This window comes from Parasteatoda tepidariorum, chromosome 7, assembly GCF_982258835.1.
Source record: "Parasteatoda tepidariorum strain Cologne lab strain chromosome 7, Ptep-v5.0, whole genome shotgun sequence".
Lineage (NCBI taxonomy): Eukaryota > Metazoa > Arthropoda > Arachnida > Araneae > Theridiidae > Parasteatoda > Parasteatoda tepidariorum.
The window spans coordinates 89,205,704-89,226,426 of record NC_141761.1 but is presented as its reverse complement, the minus strand read 5'-3'; the positions used below and the strand labels follow the sequence as shown (position 1 = coordinate 89,226,426).

At 30.0% G+C, this 20,723-nt stretch overlaps 1 protein-coding gene across 5 annotated transcripts in view; it reads left to right on the top strand.

Moving 5' to 3' along the window:
• The window catches only part of LOC107453731 (5'-AMP-activated protein kinase subunit gamma-1), a 369,446-nt gene that overhangs the window by 216,049 nt on the left and 132,674 nt on the right, over positions 1 to 20,723 (top strand). For 4 of the 5 annotated variants that reach the window (XM_016070657.4, XM_087168247.1, XM_071183176.2 and 1 more), the window contains 2 exons: positions 1,803 to 2,116; positions 9,062 to 9,275. In XM_016070657.4, coding sequence (XP_015926143.2) covers positions 1,803 to 2,116; positions 9,062 to 9,275 — 528 coding nt within the window. Of the gene's footprint in view, positions 1 to 1,772; positions 2,117 to 9,061; positions 9,276 to 20,723 lie in introns of all 5 variants that reach the window. The other variant, XM_087168248.1, reaches the window with a different exon arrangement.

Genomic DNA, 20,723 nt, shown 5'->3' with positions numbered 1-20,723 from the left:
CAAAATAGTTTGGCGACCCATGGCCTAGTGTCACAATTTTGTTATCTAAAAATATCCGAACTCCATTATAGGTTGCTTTTTTTTACAGCAAGGATTGCGTTTCAATCAACTGTAAGCACTAGAGCTACGCAATCGTTTTTATCATTCTATAGCCTTGAGATCGTAATGCCTGTGCACTAAGTAATGTTATATATCACCCTGCAGATTTGCATTAATTTAAAAAGAGATTAAATTATATATTTTTTTAAATTATTGCAAGTTTCAGATTTGGTATTATTTAATCTAATTTTAATAATAGTCATTAAAACATAACCATGTTGAATCCAGAGAAACACGTAAAAACGTTTCTCAAAATTTCTTTAGCCCTCTTATATAAATTTTTATTACGATTTTAATCAATTTTTTTGGACGTCGAAAATTGTTGTTGTAACAAGTTTGAAATTTTCCTACTGTCATCCAAAATTACTCAATAACTCTTCTAATAATTCCAAATTACTTTTCCGTTCCAATTTCAATTATTTAGAAGCAAAATGACACATCAAATTAGCTCTCTTCTGTTTCATTATAATTGAAATAAGCAGAAACGTTTCCTAATGAGTGCTATAATCCTTTTTACAATTATTCTCATTTTAGAAAATTCCCTAAAATATCCCTTTTGAGTTATTATCTGTAGAAGTTATGAATCCCTTGTTGAATAGAATTCTGTGAAAGACAAATATCCTTTAATAAAGTTAACTCTTCAATGACTTGCCTTGGAGCAGACATCCGGGTGATTGAATCAATAGTATACTATAAGGGATTAGGGAATTAGTTGGGGAGGATATAGGGAATTTATTTGACTGTGCGTTGAGAGCCTGTCGATTCAGTTAATGTCTCAAATGTCTTAATTCCTACTGTTTATAATGCATTTTGCTAGAAGTAAAAATGTCTTAGGGCTTTGTTGTAAAAGTTTATTTTAAGATTCCAATATTAATGCGTAGGAAGTCTTCATGCAAATTTTCTACAGGAAATATTTTTTAAATAAACTTTATTCGTAAAATGTTATTGTACAGTGTGCAAAATAAGAAAGTGAAAACCCTGAATAACTTTTGATCTGATGATCGGATTTTCACGTACTAAGACTCTATCTTACTGGTCATACTTTTTTTGTTGTTGACGGATTTGTGACCCTTAAAGACATGGAGAGTAGCTGCAATATGGAAAATATATAGGCTCATTATTGTAGGCAAGAAAGCGGTCAAATGTTTGAATCTATTAATGTCAATTTAACTGTTTGCGTATTTCGCAATAACTCGAAAATTTTTTATGCGAATTTAAAAAAATTTGCGCACAATTATGAAACGAATTTATCGAAACATTATTCCATATAAATTAACTCACATTTGCGTTTCATGGGGAGGAAAACATCCTACGGTTACCTCGACTGCAAAGGACTTACCACATCTTACCACAGGAATCATCTAACACTCAGGATATTTTGCGTCAGCACTGCAGTCTATGGGAGCCTGGAGGAGAATTCGCGAGCCACCTCTGCTTTTAGAACCTGCGTCATTTTCTTGGGAGACAAATTCTCTATCCCTTGAATATCGTCGCTCTAGTTATATCACTTAGAAACATGTGTTCACGCGTGCCTTTAAAGTTTCTGAAACCCATTAAAATAATAACAAAACTGCGTTTTTAATCGAAAGTATTTTTACTAATTGCATTTATTGCTTGCTGTATATCTTATCTCACAGATGCAGAAATCAACTCCTCATTTACGATATTAAGAGCTGCGTTTATAAAATACCTTTATTTTTCAGGATCTTCCATTGTTGGTGCTCCCAACTATTGTCACCGAGGACTACGACGCCAATATGGTGCTACCAGACGAACGGGCCACAGACAGAGAACGCATTCGGTCATTGTCCGGTGGGGCCAAAGCTACTTCCTCAACCGCATCATCTTCAGCCTCTAGTCGAGACTCGTCTTCTAGTTCCATAACGGGTCGATTCCGGAGACAGTCAGGTGATGATGCACATGACAAGAAGTCTGCGGCTGCTGTCTTCGATGTGTTCAGACCGCGTTCTAAATCAGACAGCAAAAGTAAAAAGCCATCTTTCATGTTCTCGCTAAGGTTAGTGTTATTCAGTGTGTTAAAATTTGTGTTATTTACTGCTCTTGTGTGTGTTATCTACTAATCTTATTTGTGCTATCCATTAGTCTCATTTGTGTTGTCTCCTTATCTTATTTGTATTATCCACTGATCTAATTTATTATTTGTGTATTTAATTGGTCTTTATATGTGTTTTTAATTTTATTTGTGTTATTACTTGATCTGACTTGATCAAGGGGGAATACAGTTATTGCCAATTTTTAACAAAATTGATTAGATCGCAAGCTGTTGCGTTATGAGGATTACTAAGCTATGAGAAATCAATAACATGGAAAAATCAGTTCCCCCTGAAAGTTCTTACACAGTGAAGTTTCGTCATGCTGTGGACGGTAAAAACGGTTCCTGTTCATGCGTACAAAAATATTTATTTAAGTGACGGCGACAACGGGAATGTTAGTAAGAAAGAATTGATTGAAAATAAATTTCGAGGAGAAAACGGCTCTCGTCGTACGATTTTCGAGGTTTTTATTTATTTATTTAACATCAAAATTTGTTAAATTTGTTTTGAAATTTTTTTGACAAATAAATACTTTAACGATATTATGGTTAAACGCAAATATCGCCAGAGTTTGGTTACAGACTTTTTGTTAAATATCCTGTTTTAATGAAAATTGTGAAAAATTTACTCATCGTTTTGAGAGTTTAGATTTATCATTAAATCAGGTTTTTTCAGTCGTCATTCTGTTTTTGCCTGACGCCCGGTGGCTGAGCAGTAGCGCTTCGCGCTGTTGTGCCACAGGTCCCTGGTTCGATCCTCGGGATGGGCAAGGTTGATTCAGCCTTTCATCCCTTCAGTGGGTCGATAAATGAGTTCCAAGCATGCTTGAGAACTAAACACTGGGGGTTCCGCGTTTGGCTGACCACCTGACCGGAACATCTGCTCCTGCACCCCAGAGCACAAGGTCAAGAAAACTGAGATGGGCATAGTAGGCCTTGGCCCTTTATGGGCTGTCGCGCCGCTGAGTTTAGTTAAATACTTATGACATTCGTGGAAATTTTTGTATTTACTATTTCAATCTTATGCTTGTACAGAACATTCTTGAAAGAATGAATTTTTTTTATTTCTCTCTTAAATCAGCTTTCATGGATGCAAACCGATTCTCCATCTTGGTCTTCGTTAATGTTATCCACTGATTATTTTTGTTTTATCTTCTGATTTTATTTGTGTTATCGAACTTCACATTGTCTTAATTGTCTTTCAGCTCGCTACAACGTTTTAAAGTTTTTATCTTCCTTATGTGAAGTGCCAGTATGATTTTTAAGGGCCCGTTAGAACCTGGTGTTGTTAAGAGGACGCTATAGCAAAGAAGAAACTTAAAATCGCGAATTCTATTTCACCTCCTTAAGTAATTTAAAATTGAAAGCATAGAAAAAGTGAGATCAGGGATACCTAAAGTAAGCCATGGAGTTTCAAATACTGAAAAGAAATTTTCAAAATATTAAAATGAAAATTAATTTTTAGGAGATAACTTAGGAATACGCTTGAGAAAGTTCTTCTCCAATAATTTGATAATTTCATATATTTTTTCAACATTTGAAACTTCGCGGCTCACTCTAGAATCTCACTTTTTCTACATTTTAAATTAGGTATGGATGTGAAACCGAATTTGTGATGAACAATTTCTTCCGCGGTATGGCATCCTTTTAATGAAACCAAGTATCATGCGTCTATGCATTCAGCTTATGATGCAGGCTATGAAGTTACTTTATTTGCATGAGCTTATATTTTTATTTTTTTAATTTTATAACCGTCGTTGAACAGCCGACCCAATTTTTGGGTTTACGACTACTAATGTTCAACTCCGTAGCCTTGTAATTTTGAGCCAATCCAGAAGACAAGGAAACTCCTGGATCAGTATCCTCAGATGTATTGATTTCTTACGGGAACATGGAGGACTTTGCGACTGGACAGATTTAACGTGTATTAGTCACCATTTACTACACGGGGAGCCTTCAGCCGGCTGGAATCGAACCCACGAACTCTTGGACATGGGCCCAGTGCCCTACCAACCAGGCTATCCCAGCCTCCGCATACACTTATATAGAGTGTCCCGTAATCATCACCCGTAATATATATTTTTAGAATTCTTATCAGAAATGACACAAAAATCTCTAAGCATGTAATAGTTCGCAAAGTAATATTTAAGCAAAGAACCGACCTTGTTTTAATAAATTATTTAAACCTGTTTAATTGCCTGATGATGTGTATATAATTATGCCTTTCAACTCCTCTCCATTTGGCCTGAATATCAAATATATTCTGGTATTTACAGTCCCGGCTTTCTCAATAGTACTTCATCAGATTTCGATATTTATTTTTTTTTCGCTTTATTTTTCGTTGCTTAATAATTTGCGACCCTCCTTTTTTTATATACTTTTTTTATTTTATTTTTGACAAGGATTCTAAAAATATATATTAAGCGTAAACACTACTGAACACCTTGCATGCAAAGTACTGAAAATTAGGATTGGGTCATTAAGGGTTCTTTAACTCATCGTAGTAATACTTTAAAATTTGCTATTGTCTTTTATTTTTTAATTTAGTTTTATACAAAGTTAAAATTACTGCTGTCCAAAGTTTCAACATTAAGAACACTTTCTTAGTCTTTAACTAACGCACAAATATGAGGAAAAAACTCAACTAGAATATTTTAATACGGTAAGATTTTTTTTTTTTTAAAAGTGTATTTGATTGAAGTAGGTGAATTAATTGTTTGGTACCTTTTTAAAAATAGTATTTTCTTGTAAATACGTTAAAAAATAAGGAAGTTTACAGTTTTGAAGGTTAATTTAAGGCGCGTGCAAGTTGTTAACGGGTTGTTTTATCTTAGTCATTTGTTATAATTGTAGCCTATCCTTTTAGAAAAAAATATTTATCGCAATGTGTAATTAAAATAAAATAATCGATATTCCGAAATTTTATAGATTGTGTCTTGCCTTTAGGGAAAAATGTCGTTTTTATTTTATAACTTTTTTTTTTCTTACTTGGAGACTACGTCACCGGCGCGCTTCCCTCACGAACCCCGTGATTACTTCTCTTTCAACAATGTCTTTTTTTTTTCCTTAAAAGTTGATTTTTTTAATCGAATTTTCCATAAAATATTGATATAATTTTATGTAACAACATTCTGATAATGTATTGTTGGAACGATTCGAAAAAAAATTATTAACTCAAGGTTCGTATAGTCGTCTTGATTATTACTGATTTTCTTGATTAGAAGTATTTTTAGATTTTTGTCATGATATTTCTGACTTTTGTGCATTTTTAGTACATCCCGTTTTCTACGAGCACGAATGCTGATTTTATAATAATTGATTTGTTGATTCGAAATACGATATTCAACTAACATATTTTTATTTTTATTTATAATGCTAGTGAAAATCGTTAAAAACATAGGAACAGTTCACAAATTATATGGTTTTCATTTGCAGATTTTAAAATCGAAAAAATCTTGAACTTGATTACGTATTTTAATTAAATATTATATCAGGGAATCTTAATTAATTGATACTGGGTATTTTTTTAACTAAACAGTACTGTAAAAATTTTCTCTATATTTGTCACAAATTATTATGAGTAGTTCAGTACTCTTCTAATAAACTAGTGCTGAGTAATTCTAAAACTAAAAATTAGTATATTTTATTTACATTTCTAATCGTCGTTGAACAGCCGACTCAATTTTGAGTTTACTGCTGCCGATGTTCTCTCCGTAGTCTCTAATTTTGAACCCAATCCAAAAGAGAGGGAAACTCCCGGGTCAATACCCCCAGTTGTATGATTTTTTTATGAGAACAAGGAGGACTTTGTGACCCGACAGATTTAACGTGCATCGAATCCACGACCTCTTGGACATGAGCCCAGCGCCCTACCAACCAAGCTATCACGGCCCTAGTATATTTTATTGTTCTTTTTAGGGATATAACATATATTCTGCTTATTCAGTCCTTTTGCTGAATATTCAGTTGGCCGAATGATTGGTCAATTATTCGACTGAATATTCGGCAAAGTATTATTTTCAAAAAATTTGAATCATCTAAAATCGTCTTTTTTTTTTCTTACACAACATTATTAGAAATTGTTCTTCCAGATGTATGCATTCTTCCACTTAAGTTCTAAAACTTGTCAATTTATGGTCTGAAAGACAGATGGAAAAGCGAAATTTGAATAATTGAAACCGAATGACTTTATACTAAACCATGAGTTTTGTAATGCTGATTTTTTTTTCTTAATAATAATCATTCAAGACAGTTTCTTTCGTTTTTATAACCTTTTATGTTTTAAAAATTGAGAACTATTTTTTTTATTTATTTTATTTTTGCTTGTTCTTCTGTTTAACTGTAGCGCAACATTTTAATGGAGCGTTTCTAATAGTCGTTTTTGTTATATTGTCACTTTTTTCCTGTACGGTAAGACTGATAACCGGTAACTGTGATTCTTACGTTAAAGTTATATTTAAAAAGTAAGAAATTTTTTTTTTTCTGTTTCACTTTTGTTTTTTTTATAAATTTTTTTTATCAGTGTTTTGATTATGACAGCATTTTTCAACGTTATTTTTTATGGTTACTTTTTCTAAAAATACAGCAATGTGAAAAAGTTAAAATGAGATTTTTAGCATTAAATCTTTAATTAAAAATTTAGAACTATTTTTATTATGACGCGGCAATTAAGAGTTTCTAACACATTTTTAACTTCACTTTTTTTTGTTGAAAATACGCATATATCTTTGCATATAATAAAAATATAAATAAGTAAATCATTCATTATATTGTGTTTTAAAATTACATTTATTCAGGAAATAAATAAAAAATATTTTTATTTGTTTCTCGTTTATAAACTAATAATAACTGAAGTGGCATTTTTTAAAATATCGATTTAGTTAGTTTGGAGCATTAAATTCCTTAACAACCGGCTCTTTATCGTATTCCAAATTCCTTCTGTTTTTATGATTGAACTTCTGCTCCCAAGTTTTACAACTGTCTGACATTTATACCATGCTGGGAGTGCCTACAAATCGTTCTAAATAAAAATCGAATCTCTCTCTGGTCCTCATAAAATCCGTCTAGATTTTTATGCGTTGCTATTTGAATCCATTATGCCGAAACTAGAGTTTAAATTCTATGTCTCAATAGAGTGCACTGTCTAGAGTAATAGTGTTTGTGAATTATAATTTAATTAAATCTACACTGAATTTAATTAAATATAAGTCTTATCTATTCCCTGACGACATTCTCTAGTGATTACCTTCTCTATTTCGACACGAGTTTAACAGCATGTTAATAAATATATGTATTCTAGTTTCCTGATCGCTTAGGTGTTTGTTTTTAACTCTTCGTTTATTTTAATCCACAAATTAAAAAAAAATATTAGCAATTACAGAGATAATGGGATAATGGATAAATGGAATAAATCTGCTAATTTTGAGTTCTAAATTTCTCTAAAAATGCTGTCAGATTTAGAAAATCGTTTTACATTTCCATTTGTAGTTACATGCAAACGTATTTATGAAATAGTAAATTATAAAATAAGGTTTTCAGGAAAGTAAATACTTAATTTGTTATTTAACTGCAGTTTTTATTTGTTTCTCGTTTTTAATAACATTAATCGTCATAACTTTTGTCGCTTAAGCAATATTGAATAACTGTTTGATTATGAATTACGATACTTACAACATGAATAAATGAGCTGTCAAATTGAAATGTCACTTTTAGCGATTTTATACTGTATTTGAGATGCAGTCGGTACGAAACTGGTTCTCTAATTGAAATGTTACTTTTAACGATTTTATACTGTATTTGAGATGCAGTCGGTACAAAACAACTGGTTCTCTAATTGAAATGTTACTTTTAACGATTTTATACTGTATTTGAGATGCAGTCGGTACAAAACAACTGGTTCTCGAATTGAAATGTTACTTTTAACGATTTTATACTGTATTTGAGGTGCAGTCGGTGCAAAACAACCGGTGCTCGAATTGAAATGTCACTTTTAGCGATTTTATACTGTATTTGAGGTGCAGTCGGTACAAAACAACTGGTTCTCGAATTGAAATGTTACTTTTAGCGATTTTATACTGTATTTGAGGTGCAGTCGGTACAAAACAACTGGTTCTCGAATTGAAATGTTACTTTTAGCGATTTTATACTGTATTTGAGGTGCAGTCGGTACAAAACAACTGGTTCTCTAATTGAAATGTTACTTTTAACGATTTTATACTGTATTTGAGGTGCAGTCGGTGCAAAACAACCGGTGCTCGAATTGAAATTTCACTTTTAGCGATTTTATACTGCATTTGAGGTGCAGTCGGTACAAAACAACTGGTTCTCTAATTGAAATGTTACTTTTAGCGATTTTATACTGTATTTGAGGTGCAGTCGGTACAAAACAACTGGTTCTCGAATTGAAATGTTACTTTTAGCGATTTTATACTGTATTTGAGGTGCAGTCGGTACAAAACAACTGGTTCTCGAATTGAAATGTCACTTTTAACGATTTTATATTTCATTTGAGGTGCAGTCTTTTAAGGTATTGCCCACATTGCTGCAGGAGAGTTCGATCCTGGCAACCGAATAAATAACCAGATTGTATACGCAACAACGTCTACGTTAAATCTGTAGTGGCTGAAAGTCGGTTCATTGGTTATAATGTGGAAGTACTGTCCACGTCGGTCAAGGTCATGTAGCATTCCGATCTTAGTTGTTGAAAGATATAAGTCTTGGAAAACGGGACTAGGTGCTTGACCGTGGTTGCACCAGTACTTCCAGGACTTCGGTTCTGATTTTACAATTTTGTTTCATATGCCCACTCTCTCTGTGCGTCTGTTCAGCTATTTTTTGAATATCATCCAATAATGTGTTGAAAATCTAAATATGCAATTCACATTTGTAAAAAGGATGTTTTTGTTTCAGATCTAGTATGATGTCCTCTGGTGGCTCTCTATCTAGATCTACTGTAGTGAGTCCAACATCGCCGCTGGCCACACACAGCACACCACCCGCACACAACCTGGTCGAGCCTCACAGGCCTAGGTCCGGTTCTGACAGTAGAGGGGCAGTTTCCAAAATGTTCGAAATGCTCCGAAACAGGTCACAGTCAGTCACTTCAGATCTCAAAAACAAAACAGTGAGTACTTTAATTATTTACATTTTGTGCAAAATAAGAGTACTTTCTGAATAACTCCACTCGCCAGTTGTCTCAACGGTTTCCGAATGGTGTTCCTTGGAACCAGAGAGGTTCCGTGAGTTAAGACTTTCTTTCTTTCTTATCTTTATATTTTAAAACCAGATATGATTTTTAAAACCTGTAACAGGTCTCTTTCAAAACGATTATTTATTTAATATTTAGTTTAGTTTTATGAAATCATTTAAAATAAAGTGTCAATAAAACGAAATATCAAATTTTATAAAAAAATTTCTTTCCAATAACAAAATAATGAGCAACAATATAATATATATTATATTGTTCATAAGTATTCTTTTTTTCCAAAATAATAGTCCTAATGATTGCGTCAGTATTTATCATCGAACTAAATTTAATATTCAAATTAAAAGAACCAAAATTAAGAATTTTTTTCATCCCATAACCATTCTCACCATTTATAACAGTTCATTTTCAACACCACAATTCAGCTTATTTTATCCAATTTTATTTTTGTATACGCTAAAAACTAATTCACTTAACGGAAGACAGACTTGAGAATTCAACTGCCTAACATAAAAAGCCTAATTTTAAGACTGTTCCCTGTAGCAGAATTTGTTTGGGCTTTCTGCGACAAACCTCTCTATCTACCACTAATATCTTTCTGCAAGATACTTTTAATAATAACAAATATGCATGGTACTAATTTAAAGTAACAGAAACGTTGTGTTTACAAAAAAAACCTGTTTTTATAAAATAAAATTGTTTTTAAATGAATATGTAATATTTTTTATTTTAATATCATAAGCAATATTCTAACATTTTGTAGGAGGAAAACACACTAATTATTTTCTTTTTCGCATTTCATAAATCATCATCACATCGAAAAAAGAAAACGAAAATTAAAAATCGTGAAATCATGCAAATCGGACTCGTTTAAAAGGGGTACTAACGCGTTGGTTTGCATAGTGGAGAGGAGATGTTGCTTGCCAGAGCTGGTGGTACCTCGTCTTCTGGCATCGACCATGAACAGCTATCAAACTTACTTCCGACGTTCCTTGACAATGATGAACTACAATGTTACGCTGTTTTAATTCTCAGAACAGGAACTTCGAAGTTACTTCTTATGGGAGATATTTCTAAGTTGCATAGCTAAAAGACTTCTCTAGACTTCAAATACACCACAAATCCTTTTATTTAATTGTCATATTTATGAATAGAGTACATCTATTGTTCATAGATTGTAGAATAAAACATTATCAAGTCCAACACGTGGACTATGTCCTCCCCTTGTGCTCCAGTGCGTATAAAATATTAATTTATGCAAAAAGCATACTTGAGATTTGTTGCAGTAAAATTTACGGAATAGATGATTTGCAATATGTTAAATTTATGAAGTTAAAAAAAGGAATAAACTTACGATGAATTATAACAAACTTGGAGCACACATGGGAAAAAAATTAAGTACGCAAACGCAGCTCAAAAAAAGGAAGACGCTGCACTCTCGAGATCTACGGGGAATACTGGTCTATCTCCAAAAGATAGCGTCCCCTCCTTAGCGGTTGCGAGAATTTCTAAAGACGAGCTAGGAGTCGAGCCCTAGAGATCCTGCAAAGGCAACGAAGAGGGCGCTCCTGTTGAAGACAGCCCAGTAGGTATTAGGAAAAGTAAACATTGTGGTGATTCCATGATCACACCAGAGGTGCTATGTTCGTTTCGACATTCTGTAGTTGCTATAACAAATAATGAAATAAAATTTTGGATTTTAAAAACTGTGTGGAAAAAAATGTACCTACCTCCCCCCCCCCCGAAAAAAAGCGATAGAATCATTGCTTTAAAAATTAAATATTCATATATGCGATTCGAAATTCACATATTGTCAGAAATATATTGAGATATTTAAACATCACGTGAAAATCAATATCAATAACTGCCAAAAATACAATCTAAACACTACATTGATTGGCAATAGTATCGGCATAAAGTGAACGCTTTAAATGTAATTATTTAAATGCGCAATTTAAATTTTACGTGTAGAAATAATATTAACTGAGAAATAACTGGAATTTTAAAAAACCCTTGAAATTCGGCAGGTCTAACAAGTCGAAAAAACGATGTAATCGTCTCATTAAAAGTGAATAATTGATTTAAGCCTATAATTGAATTGCAAAAAAAAACATCGGGATTTGTTTTTTTTTTTAAAAATGAAATTTCGTAGCAATACATGTCGAAAAAACGATTTGAATATCACATGTATTAACAAGAATATCGGCGCAAAACGAGCGTGTCAAAGAATGATTTTTTGAATCCGCAAGTCGAATTTTGCGTGCTGTAATAATATCAGTATATTTCAAAAATTCACGAAAATAAAAATAATAACTGAGCGATAAACGATATCGGATTTAGAAAAAAACAAATAAGAAATTCGTAGCAATAATTGCCACAAAAGAAATGGATCAAAACATATTACGATTTTAATGGGGGAATCGGCACGAGTTCGGAGCGAAAAAGCGATAACTCAAATGCGTGATTTAAAATTTTCATGTGCGTCGTTTTTTTTAAAAATACTGGATCGATTTTATTTCATCCTAATTAAAAAAAAAAGTAGGACGGCAATATTTTGCAGCAAATCTGAATTTGTAACAAAATCCCCACTCACAAGTCAAATTTTATTGAAATGTAAAATATGGTGTGCTTAAGAACATGATTTCTAGAACGGAACTATCGTTTCAACTTTAACGATTTCGTTTTTTTTTCCTTGTATTTTCTAATTGTAATTCTAGCTGAAACCAGTCATTAACGAGTTTTTTTTCCTTAAATATGAAACGAAAAATCACGAGCATTTCTTTTCCTTCCGATGAGCGTGTAAGGAATCTTTTGAAAAATGAAGTAAAAGTTTTATATAACAATGTATATTATGTAACAATAATTCTGGTTGAAAAAAAATCTTGTTAGACAAGAAAACCAAAATTTTTTAGTTCATTATTCTTTATTTTTTCTTTTTTCTCAAATAAGAATAGAAAAATCACTAACATTTCTTTCCCCACCGATACTCGAAAAAGGCATCTTTTAAATAGAATTTTTTGAAGAAATTTTTTTTTTTTTCATAATTTCTGCAGAAAAGGAAACCTAAATTTTTTACTTCCTAAAGCAGTGTTTCCCAAACTTATGACTTTTGTGTACTCTTTCTAAATTTTTCGTAACGCTGTGTACCACTAATAAAATATGAATGTATTTTTTACTTTAAAGAAATTCACAGAAGTTAAAAATCACAATTGGTTGTTGACACCACTAATTATTAACTGTTAACTCTGCACAAAGTAGCCAATAGAAAAATACTTAATGGTAAATTTTCATGGTTAGCTTTGTTTTTAAATAATTTTTTTTGAAATTTTCGTTTGTAGCAAGATATTTCGCATAAGAAAGCGTACCCCTGCTAGACTGTTCTCGTACCCCTGGGGGTACGCGTACCACACTTTGGGAAACACTGTCCTAAAGGAAATTTCTTTCTGCAAGAACTCTGTAACGTTCTGCGACAATGTCGCCGATATTCTGCTACGAAAATACTGCCATTGATGAAACGATGAAAAAATTCCATTCTTCACCTTAAATGTTTCTAAATTGATTTGTAGTTTTTTTTTTCTGGTTAGAACATTCACATATCTTTAGCTTATTTTAAAATTAAAGGTTTCGCCGGAAGAAGTTCGATCGCTTAGAGTTCCGTAACTGAAAAAAATTGGGAACCACCTGTCTAGAGCACTGCGATTGACTATGCTTAAGAGGTTAAAATATTTCGAATTGTAGTGTGGGTTAACATTGGAATTTGTGTTGGCTAGAGAAATATCAATAACTGAATCTTTGAAATACTATTTATCTTGTTTCCATAGCAACCGTGTGGCGGAAGATTCACAGGGCATAGTAGATTTAAACTTATGGTCATTCTTTTAATTACTTAATAAAAATTGAGATTAAACTTCTCTCAGTTTTCCCCCAGATAATAAAACAGGTTTCAATCATTTCGCTCCCGCTTTCCTCAATAGCTTTGTTAGATTTTAATAGCGTTTAAGTATCATCTCAGCTTAAATATTGATTTGCAACCCCCAAGAATATATATATATATATATATATATATATATATATATATATATATATATATATATATATATATATATATAAAGAGGCAACGATTACGGAACACCCTGCATGAAAAACTTTAAAAAAACTGCGTATGTAGTTTTTGTTTTTTCCCCAAATGTTTCTCGAGTTTTCTCACTTGAATATTGCCAAATATTTACAAAAATGCCGTTTTTGTTTACCTTTTTTTATGAAAATTTTAAGATAAGCTCCTCCCCCTAAGAATATTTAAAATATCGTAATTTGAAAGTTAGTTTTTTAATCATTTAACCAAATAATAAAAAAATAAATGATTCCAGTATTTGAAGATTCGGAAGAAATAGCCTTGATGTTGTTATTTCTTCCGAAGTTTTTATTTTTGACTTCAAATCGAATGAATTTTGTAAAGTTTTCTTCCGAGAATAACACGATTCTAGTTTTCGAGAGGAGGGATAAAAATAGTCATTTCGAACATTAGTTTACAGATTTATCTCTGTAAACAAGAGATCGTGGCTTTTACTGGAATATAATATTTTGTTAAGGAATGTGTTTTATTTCTGTAATTTTTCTCAGGTGGGGCATTATGGCTCATTTGGAGAAAAGTTATTATTGAATTGTGTAAGAATTTTGTTTCTTTTCCGTGATCATTTCGTCAATTTTTAATCCATAAAAGTATTACGATGCTTAAAACGTTGCCTGGAAATAACGTAGCAAAATGTTTTCTTAAAATAGTGTTGATTCCCCCCCGCCCCTATTAAAATGAGTTCTTTTTGTGAGTGTAAATTATCGATTTTGGTGAGAGTTTGTTGAACGGAAGTGACGTACAGCATGTACAAAATAAACGAACCACGCTGAATGACTTTTGATCTAATGATCAGAGCTTCACGTTCTAGGTCTAAAATGATAAAGATGGTGACCTCAAATATGCTAATTAATTATTGCAGGCGATATTTTAAGTTACGAAATCAAACACAAAAACTAACTTTCTTTCAGTAAACATACCTTTTTTTTCCCGACGGATTTGGATTTCTGATCTCTAGAATATAGGAGTTGGTAAATATGGTAATATGGTAAATATTTGGTAAATATGATCCCAATAGTTTGGGTAGGAGAATGTTTCAAAATTTGGATCTCTTAATGTTTTGACTGATATTAAATAAAAAATAATTAATATTTACTTAAAGTTTTGCTTTGCAGAAAATAATCTTTTGATAAACGAATTTTATAATTGTGTGAAAAAAGTTTTCAGTTCACTTTAAAAGTTCTCGTGATATGGTGAAATAAACAAAAATTAACATTAAGAGGAAAATTACTATCGACCGCTTTCTTATTCAAACTATTGGGACCATATTTCCCGGATTGCGGCTACCCTCTATATTTTGAGAGTCAGAAATCCGAATCCTCCGAAAAGAGGTATGTTTAATCAGATTAAGTACATAAATTTGAATAATTAAATTGAATAATTTGAAATTATTCAATTAAACTATTCCAAATTGTTTATTGCATTTACGCAGATTTAGTTTCACTATCTATGGGGATAAAATTTAGATCTTTACTTAGTTACCATTACAACTTGATCTAAATTTTTTTTATAATTCTTTTTCAAAGTTAGGTTAATATAAAATTATTTAAATGTTTTTTTTTGCCAAACAGAATATTTAATATGTTGTTAAAAGTTAATTCCTAATGAATACTCCAAAATTTTTTATTGCATTTACTCAGATTTAGTTTCACAGTTTTTTGGGATAAAATATAGACCTTTGCTTGGTTAACCATTACAACTACATCTAAAAAATTTTATAATTCTTATTTAAAGTTTGGTTCCTATAAAATTGTTTAAATGTTTTTCGGCAAACAGATTGTTTAATTATGTTGTGTAAAGTTTATTCCCAATAACAGTTTTCTATTCATTATCTTAATTGCAAATTTTGACTAAAAATTGTTTCGTATAGTAAATGTTACTGATTTACTGTTTAATAATCGAAAGATGATTAAGTTACATACCATTTTCAATATGTTTTTTTTATGAAATTTTAGATAATAATGTTATATTATAGGATTACTTCATGCAATGAAAGAATTCCGCTTTTAATTTTAGGAATTTAATTTAATATAAAAATGAAAAATAATAATAGTACCGATATTAAGAAAGGAGGAGTATTACAGAAATACTTTTTAAAATTAATAAATAAGTTATAGGTAGAATAAACTTTTCAATGTTTTTTTTTCCCCAAAAAATCTTCTTCATACTTTCTTTTTAATTATAAAAACAAATTTTTTATCTCAATTTCTGCATTTAACTGTATAACTAGAAAATATTCTGAAACCTAATTCAATTTTAAGGCAATCATAAGATGTGGAATACCAATTAGCTTCTTAGATATGATTAAAATATAAAACAGCAGTTTTTATGTTTCATAATAATTTATAAATTTAATTTATAGATTATAACTTAATTAAACTTAACTTATAAATTATATATTATAGTTTTGCTTAAAATTCAATAACTTTTTACGGCTGTTTAAATAATTTAATTTCCTAGAAACTGATAGCTTTTCATAAACGAAATAAATTTATATTAATCATAGTTTAAGTCACTACAAACTGTCTAGATCTGAGGTCGCCAAAGTGGTCTAAATAGACCCCCAGGGGTCTATTTAACAAAAGCGGGGGTCGATCTGAGCCAGGGGGTCGATCCGAATCTGAAGGGTCGACTGGGGGTTGAAGAAAAAACAGTTCCTTATACACAAATCACACATACCTAAATAAGTATGTAAAATTTGTGAATTTCTTTATAATTGACTTAATATCAGTTTCTTCATAAAACATAAATTAATAAGCGTATATTTATTTTGGTGAAACAAGTATTTACGTACCAGCGCGCAGTGGCACGTACTCTGCACTTCTGGTTTATAAGTTATATGCATATGTGCGCTTGTCCAAATGTCACTTGTGACGAGCATTGACGTTACAAACGCAAATATCATACGCAGTTTCAGCTATCTTTGCAAACTGTAAACACTGTTGAATATTTGCAGTATCATTATTAAAACTTTTATAGTTTTGGATAATTAGTTATTGTTTCGATAAAACCATTCATTTAGTTCAGATATCAATTTTAATTATCAATGCATGTAAAAAAAGAAGGTAAGCATTAATAATATGGCAGCAATATATAATTAATGTACATCCCGCCACAAAACTATGGCACTCTTTGTACTTTTTTACGAAAATTACAAAATTGACAAATTTCAACAAAAATTAAAATTGACCAATTTTGACGAAAATTAAAATTGACCAATTTTGAAATCAATATAGCGAACCTTGCAAAAAAACATCCTGCGCACCCATCTCATTGATTAATGAGCAATAAATCTTTAGTTACTTTACTTATTATTTCTACTTTTTTATAATTACTTATTATTTAATAAATATTAAGGTATTTAAATTTCAACATTAATATATTTTGCATAAAACTATGGTTACACAATGTACTATTATTTTAATAAATGTTTAAAATCATAAAATAAATGTACAAACACGTATCTAATAGAGTTTTATTTTAATTAACCGAAAATTACTTTTATGGGGGTCGATGAAGTTTTCCAAAAATTATATAAGGGTCGATGATCAAAAATGTTTGACGACCCCTGGTCTAGATAATCAAAAAATGCAAAATTTATTTCTTATCGAAAAATAGAAAATCGTAATGAAATTTTTATTATTGAAAGCAGAATAATAATTTCGTATAAATTAAAAATCTTTGTAAGGTTTTATGAAACCAATCAACATTGTCATATGTTTGAGAGCAAATACTTTATTTTTCCATCCTAATTAAAGTAAGTCTGCGTTCTGGGTTCATTTTGGTGAACTCTGGTATAACTAAAACTTTAAGTATATCTATACGTTTGCCATTAAAATTCAAACATAAATATTTTATTTCTATGTTGATAAGGTAATTATTGTTTCTAGGGAAAGCTCTTCATAATTGAATATTTTAATTAAATTTTTCACTATTAATAGTCTACTATTACATAATTTTTTTCATGTTACATTATATTATTACATATTTAGCGATATTTAGTCTGGTTCAGAATTTGTTTCTGGTGTATGCGTGAATGCAATGCAATGAATAAAATAAGCTGAATTAATGTTTGCGTTATAATAAAAACTCAAACGAACTATTTTGAAATTTCACATTGTTTATCATCGTAAAAAAAATTTTATTGCTGAATTTAGTTTTATTTTGCATTGAAAAGTTCAATTGGGAATGCTAATGTAATTTTGTGTAATTTTCAAAATGTATTCAATACATTCTTTCCCCCCCCCTCCTCTTTCATTTTACTTAAATTATTTCAGAAAAATAAATAAAATATTAAAGAAATGACGGAATCTTGTCGGTAGTAGTATAATATTAGGCTTCAAAAATCATAGTTTCCTAAAATGAAGTCCTATCTTTTGGAATCCATGTAATCTTTCCCAGGTCTAGGATTCCGCGAATCAAATTTTGGAAATCTCTGATGTAAAGAAAAAGAACGCTTCTTTCGTCTTATTTTTTCCGTTCTTTTTAATTCCTTTCTTTTTTATTCCTTTTTTTTTTTACTTTTTTCTTCCGATGAGATGTTATGAAAAATGTGATAATAATTGTTAATGGACATATAAATTTTTAATTCATGAAATTGAAATTTTTTTCATGAACTTCTGTAAGAAAAATGCTCTTTTCGTAAATTTATAAAACTAAGTTGTGCTGTCGTTTTTTATTTTGTAAAAACACTGTAAATTGGAAACTACGAGAATTTTCCTTTGTTTTCTAAAATCTTTTTTTCCACAATTTTTTAATTTTTGAGCTGTAAAATTCTATTGAAAGAGTAATTTTTAAGCGATGAAATTTTATTGTGCTATTTGTTAATTAGTTGATTATAGGATTATAAAGTTATAAATGGGTTTTTATTTTTGTAATTTGAAACAAATAAAATCTACATTTTCAGAACAAATACTTTTTTAGTAGTGGAAACAGCATAGATTTAAAATTATGCACAATGCATTTTGAAATAATTTTAGTTTTTCTTTCAGTAATTCTTATTTAGTCTTGTTGTGCTGCCCTCTATCAGTTTTAACAGGAAACAATTTTAAGTTTTGGATTTTTTTTGCTTCATTAAAATAAATGCTTTTTATTTTATTTTAAATGAAATAATTTTTTTTCTTAAGATACTTAAAATTTTTTGAGCATTAGGCTATGTATGCAATATCTATTAAATATTGCTCACAGTCTCATTTCCCTAAAAATTAATTTACCTTTAATTTTTTCTAGTTTATTTGAGTTCCATTTAATCACTGAACAAATTGAACAATTTATGTAATGCATAATTCAGAATTAGTTTTTATCTGCATCATTATTTTTATGTTTTAGTGTATTTTCTTTTCACTAATACTTTTAATTTAAAAGTGTCATTACTAACGAATTACAAATTTACTGCTTACAAAATTTACTTTTATATTCGTTACTAGATGGCGCTCTAAATATTCATGTTAAAATTTCTGGTTTTTAATACTCATAAAATTTTCTATGTAATACAAACAATGAATATTCTTTTTCCTGAGAAAATGTAATTGCAATATTATGTAATTTTGCATTAGGTGTTCATAAAACGATAATTCAAATGCCCAACAATATAAATTTGATGTTTTAGATTTGGTGTATTGTAAATTATAAATTCAAAACCTTCCACTAGAAATTTGATACAAATAAATTGTTAATCAGTACGTATTTCCTGTTTCAATTTTATAAGATAAAAAATAAAAATTGCTAGAAGTTATAGCATTTTCATAGAAAAAAAATATGTGAAATTAAAATTCGATTGATTTGCATAATAAAATATTGATTTGCATAATAAACTCTTCGCTTATGCCATTTGACTCCTAACAGTACTGGAAAAAATAATAACGGTGGATAAGTTGGATTTTTTCAAAATAAGTATATTCCAGGTATTTTAGGGCTTGTCAACCTTTTGAGTATCAGTGTCACTATCTGCTGAAAAAAGGTACGTGTGCCATTTTCCCATCTCTAAAAAAACATTTTCAAAAAAACATAAGAAAATGTTATTTACAGGATAATTATGGCATTTTTAACTCAAAAAGCAAAATTTTTTCGTGTAATGTGGATGATAGAGCTTTTAAAAACAGTATGCAAATGAAACAAACGTAAAAATTTAAGGAATTTTGATAATAAAAATTTAGTTTAATCAGTTATGCTTTGTATAAAATAAAAGTTACTTTTAAATAATTGTTAAATTTTTAGTTCTGGGTTAAGTAGATTTTGAATTTGTTGTTTTCTTACCAATTTTCTTAATTTTACTTTTTGCTTATTTCCGTATCTCGAAAACTTTTGAAATGAATTGTAAAATTTTTGGATACAATTATTAAATTCGTTTACCCAAAGATAATTCTATGCACAAAAAAAAAATTATTTTATTAAATATTTATCTTTTATTATTCAATTTATTATATTCAGAAAAATTTGAATTGTAAGGCATACAATTGTAAGGTATACAATTGTAGGTATGCAAAGTATATGATTTTAAGTGAAAAAATACAACAGTTGAGCGTCCTGAAAAATTAAATTTAAATATACGACTTTTTAAACTCTCAGAAACTATTCAATCGATTTCGTTCAAATTTTGTATTTTGCCATGTTAATTTACATGCTTTAAAATGATTTAAAAATTGTCATATCTTACAATTCAAATTTTATCGACTATTTATAACAGGGGTTTCCAACTTACATAAGGCCGGGGGCCACAATTAAAAACACAAATCAAATAGCGGGTAGCAACTTTATCAACATTTTATGTAGGACTCTTATGTTTGGAGGAACATTAAATATTACTCTCAGATTTTTACCAAGTTGTACAAAACCTAAATATTGAATTACAAATTAAAATAAGAATTTTTTTTATAAATATTTAATTGTTATTAATAATATTTTTAAAGTTTTAAATAAATAATAAAAATTCGGGCTACAATAACTTTAATGTGCACTTATGTATTAAACAATTAATGTGCAACAGATATCTAATTGTTAAGATATAAAACTTTAAAACGGTTGGTCTTAAAACTTACATAGTAGCACACAAAATATTCAATGAGAAAATTGAGGTTTGTCTGTTGCAACCACCAGAAAATAGATATTTACATTTTAAATTTAAAATTTACAAATATGTGGTGTAAATATTTTCGTCCAAAATGAGTGGTTTCAAAAAGTTAAATCGGAGAATTCCTTCGAAAAAATTTCTGATACGCACATGCTAAATTATATTCACA